General features: G+C 54.6%; 1 protein-coding gene across 1 annotated transcript in view; it reads left to right on the top strand.

Moving 5' to 3' along the window:
• SLC37A4 (solute carrier family 37 (glucose-6-phosphate transporter), member 4) overlaps positions 1-4625 on the top strand; it is a gene marked incomplete at its 5' end in the record, with an annotated part of 5298 nt that extends 673 nt beyond the window's left edge. Inside the window, 7 exons of the mRNA XM_010077799.1 lie at positions 677-920; positions 1520-1678; positions 1928-2013; positions 2323-2436; positions 2740-2805; positions 3815-3953; positions 4244-4625. Of these exons, the coding sequence (XP_010076101.1) occupies positions 677-920; positions 1520-1678; positions 1928-2013; positions 2323-2436; positions 2740-2805; positions 3815-3953; positions 4244-4410 (975 nt within the window). The remainder of the gene's footprint in view (positions 1-676; positions 921-1519; positions 1679-1927; positions 2014-2322; positions 2437-2739; positions 2806-3814; positions 3954-4243) is intronic.
• Positions 4626-4953: the final 328 nt, after the last annotated feature.

Below are 4953 nucleotides of genomic sequence, written 5' to 3'. Positions count from 1 at the left end.
AGGAATGCCTGTACTTGTGGGACGGGGAGAGATGAACACCTGCGTGGCCCTTCGTGAGGCCCTTTGCTTCGTGGAGGGGGTGAGAAGAGGTCTAGGGTGGTTGTGTGCACAAAAAGGAAGGTCCCAAATAATGGAAACAACACAGAGAGGGTTTTCTGAAGATGTTTGCAAATATAGCTCTCGGACGTTTTCCTCCCAACAACCACCCAAAGGGTTCTGGCTCTGAGCGCACGTCGCGGCGCACAGCCGGTTGTGCCTGACACTTAATGCAGCAGCAAGTTCTAAAGTGACCCTGTGACTCCCCGCATATCTGGTCATGGTCCTGTGCCAGCAGCCCTTTCTGGGAGGACGCTGTTCCTCACAAGTGAGTATGCAGAACTGTGCGCTCTTACATTTGCCCCTTCTCGCCCACATCTCAGTTTCATCGTCTGTAAATGGAACGAGCTCCGAGCTGGCTCAGGGTGCAAGCACCTGTCGGGCTCCTCTGGCGGGTGCTCGGTGACGTTTGGAGTCCCCTGCATGACTGAGGTAGAAGAGCAGCCACTCCCTTTCCCTGCTTTTGTAGGTTGGGGTCTGAATTACCCCAAACCCGCAATGTGGGCTGTGATTGAGGACTTTCAGGTGCTGTGTCGCTCTTTTTCTCACACCTCACGCTGTTTTTCTCATTGTTGCACAGTGGTTCGAGCCTTCCCAGTTTGGGACGTGGTGGGCAATCCTGTCGACAAGCATGAACCTGGCCGGAGGCTTGGGCCCCATCGTCGCTGCTCTCATGTCTCTGAACTACGACTGGCGCGTGACTTTGTCCTTCTCCGGCTTCATCTGCGTGGCTGTCTCTGTTGTCTGCCTTGTCCTGATTAAAAATGAGCCGTCGGATGTGGGGCTGCCCAACATCGAACCAGGAGCCAAGAAAGGGAAGAAAAGTGAGTGTGAGAATTCCCTGCGAGCGTGCGGCCGCGGGAGAAGGTGCGGTGCATCTGTGTTCTGCTGCAAATGTGTCCCTCTCGGTGTGCTGAGACCTCCATCCTCCCCACCTCCCAAAATCGCTGCTTGGCATGCGTGTCGCTGAGATGCTCATGGCTGGCTGCGTCCTCTCCCCGCCTGTGTACTGTCTTCCTGCTCACTGTGCCCCGGTTCTCCTGGGGCTTCATTTTCTCAGCTTGTGACCTGAGTCTCTGGGGGTACTGGAGGGAGGAAAAAATCAACAGCGGGGAATGTTTCCGTGAGCCTGACCTTCCTCTGCTCCGCGTTGGCAGGGAACAGGCACTTCTCCCCCTGTCCCACTGTGGGTTTTCCTGGCCCCTGGCTCACAGTGGACTCTGCTCAGGGTTTTCTGTCCTAACCTGGTTAGCAAATGTTTGTTCAGACCACTGGAAGCAGAGCAGGTGGAGGGGAATTGCAACACAGTCCTTGTCCTCGTCCGTGCTGTCCTGCGATGCTTGTGCTGCTAGACGTGACCTCTCTGTGTGAGAAAACAGTTGTGCTTCCCCAGTAGTAACGCTCCTCCTCATCCTCCTCGCAGGTTCCCCCAGCGACAACAGCACTTTGAGAGAGCTGCTGCTCTCGCCATACCTCTGGGTGCTCTCCACAGGCTACCTGGTTGTTTTTGGAGTGAAGACGTGCTGTACCGACTGGGGACAGCTCTTCCTGATCCAGGAGCGGGGACAGTCCGTGCTCGTGGGTAAGGTGCAGAGCTGCGTTAGGGAGTTTTGTGGCTGCTGCAGTTTGGGGCATTGCCCAGAGCTCTATTGGGTTCAGGAGGAGGACCCGAGCAGCTCCCTCTGAGGCGTTCCTGCTCCCTCCTGGGGCTGGGGGTCGTGTCCAGCAGAGCTGCTGGGAGCTGGCAGCAGTCAAGCTTGGGCTAAAGCACAGCGGCTTTGCTGTTGTCACCAAACTTGACGGCCTGTTGTTTGCGTCACCTGCGTCCTAGGTAGCTCCTACATAAGTGCCTTGGAGATCGGGGGCCTGGTGGGGAGCATCGCTGCTGGATACCTGTCTGATAGAGCCGTGGCGAGAGTAAGTCCTCGGGACCCTCCCGGGTACTGGGGAGGTAGCGCTGTGCATTTCAGAGCTTTACAGTCTGGTTTGGCTTTGGGGGGGAAATAGGGCGCAGTTGCTAGCAGAGCAGGATCGTTCATCGCTAAGAGCTGCTGGGTTAGCGCAGCGTGACCACGGGCAGCCCTTCAGCCAGATGGAGAAGTCTTGCTGGAAGGTGTGCCTGATGCGCTGTCTGCATTTCCAGCTGGGCCACTGACAGCATTCGTTACTGGAAATGGAAGGAGTCCTTCCAGTGCCTGACCCTCGGTTTCCCATACCGTGTTGCAGGTGGGGCTGTCCAGCTACGGGAACCCTCGGCATGCGCTGCTGCTCTCCATGATGGCCGGGATGTGCGTGTCCATGTTCCTCTTCCGGGTGACGGTCACGGGCGATTCTCCCAAGGTAATCCCTGCACGAGCAGCTGACCGTAAGCTGGAGGGATAGCACTGTACCGGTGAGGGGTTTGATGATGGGGTATGTGGCTGCTTTCCTCACCCTTCCCGAGAGCCCTGGGTTTGCACTGTCTGTGTTGGCGCTGCAGAGAAGCAGGCTGACCGTCTGGCTGGGACGGCTCCTGCTGCCCGAGCGGGCCGGGGCAGCCTGCGTTACCAGCTGGAGCATAGACACAACTTGCATCTGCCCTTCTGATTGCTAAGGAAACGAAACTACTTTTCTCCTGTTTTCTTTTTTCTTTTTTTCCTTCAGGAAAATCACTTCTGGACTGTAGCCTTGCAACCTCTCGCTGATTTTACAGGCCTAAAAGAACAGGAGGTTTCTGCTTTGCATTTTCTCTCCCTCTGCCTGTTTCTGCTTTTGCTGATCTGCCTTTTTCCTGTCCTGGGAGGTGGGTTAGTGCTGCAGAACTTAGAACCAGGGTGTTGAGAAGATTACTGTAAGTTTTGTACAAGAAACCTTTTCTTATAATCACTCGATTGCACTAACTGATGTTAAAAAGTCTGAATATGAAACTGTGAAGTTTTTGTATGGAGGGTTCTGAGGACATTTGCTCATGTCACTGGTGCAAGGGGTCTTGCGAGTGAGGTCAGGAGGAAGGATTCTGCTCATGCAAATGTCTCCCCGCTTAATTTGTGGCAAGTGTTTTCCTAACTTGTTTTTTTGTGTCCCATCTGGAGAATAGGAGGACGCTTAGTTCCTCCTGGGCATCATGTTTGTAGTTCAGAAAGCTGGTGGTCAAGTTCCTTGTCCTTCGTTGTCCTTTCACAAGTGACTGATAAATTCTGAGCCAGGTGGTGTATCCTTAGAGCACAAGCTAACGCTGCAGCTCAAACGCTTGGGCTTTTTGGTTGTGTTTCTGTGTTTGTTCAGTAACGTAGAGGCTATTAGTGGCTTCTTGCAAATAAAGATGCTCTGATCAGTCACTCGCAGCTCAAACGAGAAAAGCTTTTAGCTGGTGTCTCCAGGACCGTTTTTAAGTGTCTCGATGAACAGCTCTCCTGTGATTTCACGGGCTCATTGCCCGTCTCTCTTCGATGTTCTGCTCCGTTGTTGCGAAACGGCACGTTGTGTGTACGCAGCGCAGGGCGCAGAACTGCAGGAGGGAGGAGAGCTCGTGCTGGCTAGCAGGGCAGTGTGTGGAGGTGCCACTGGGCTGCACGTACATGGGGTCTGTCATGGGCTGTCTGCAAGCCAGCGAGCTGCTGTCAGCCCGAAAATGTCAAACCCCTTGTGCTGCGCCTACGATGTGAGCTTTGTCAGCAGCTGCAGACTGGCAGCGGGAAGACGCACAGATCCCGTTTCTGATCGTAACTTGTTTCGACAGCTGTGGATCCTGACGTTGGGAGCTGTGTTTGGCTTCTCCTCCTACGGGCCGATCGCCCTCTTCGGGGTTATCGCCAACGAAAGCGCCCCAGCCAACCTGTGTGGCACCTCCCATGCCATCGTGGCCCTCATGGCCAACGGTGAGTAGTACCTGTTTCCCCAAAAACCAAGCAGAACCTGCGTGTGTTCTGGGTGCAGCGTGGTCTAGCTCCCGAGTACCAAGTTCCTCATGGTGGGAGGTCACCTACAGAGCAGAGACAGTGTGTCTGGAAGGCTCAGGGATGCTTCCTGCTGTACCTGAGAGGTTTTTCCTTTGTGTCTTAAGTTCAAACCAGGCCTGAGGAATTTTTCATACATGCCAAACCAAGTATTGGCAGATAAAATGGAGACGCTGCAGCGTTGCCGGTTTCCTGTTTGTTTTTCCTTACAGTCGGGGGTTTCCTGGCCGGACTGCCCTTCAGTACCATCGCCAAGCACTACAGCTGGGCCACAGCCTTCTGGGTGGCCGAGATCACCTGCACCGCCAGCACCGTGGCCTTCTTCTTCCTGCGCAACATCCGCACCAAGATGGGCAGCGTTCCCAGGAAGGCTGACTGAGGAGAAGCTGCTGGGTGGAAAGGATGCTCCCCCGCCAACGTGAACGACGCTCGGTTTTTGTTTAACTGGCCTAGGAGTGAGTTTACCTATTGCTGCAACCTAGATAAAAATGTCTCAATTCCTCATCCGCCGTCACGTGCCGGAGGGCACAAGGTTCCTGCTGCTGACCACTTTTTCCCTCGAGATGTGATAATTCAGATAGTTTACATTTGCAATGATTTTACTGCACCGTTGGTGAAGCCAGCAGGCTTTGTAGCCGGAGCTTCCCCGCTAAAAATACTCTGAAATGACTGGCTCCGGGTGCTGCCATGTTTAGTTTTGTCCCTTACCGTTCATCTCGGACATTAACTGTCCATTTGGCCTCATTGTCCAGGGGTGCTGAAGCGAGCCTTCGCCGCGTTTGTTCCTCCCATCTCGGTTTACCCCAGCGTGAGCTCCTGGCATGCTCTCGGCCCGGAGCAGTGGCAGAGCGGTGAATGACGATGATTACGGTTCAGCCTCCCGGCTGGTTTGAGAGCAGCGTCGCTTTAGCTTTACCCAGGA

Source organism: Pterocles gutturalis, unplaced genomic scaffold (assembly GCF_000699245.1).
Source record: "Pterocles gutturalis isolate BGI_N339 unplaced genomic scaffold, ASM69924v1 scaffold12348, whole genome shotgun sequence".
NCBI classification, from domain to species: domain Eukaryota; kingdom Metazoa; phylum Chordata; class Aves; order Pterocliformes; family Pteroclidae; genus Pterocles; species Pterocles gutturalis.
This window is presented reverse-complemented; position numbering and strand designations above follow the sequence as displayed.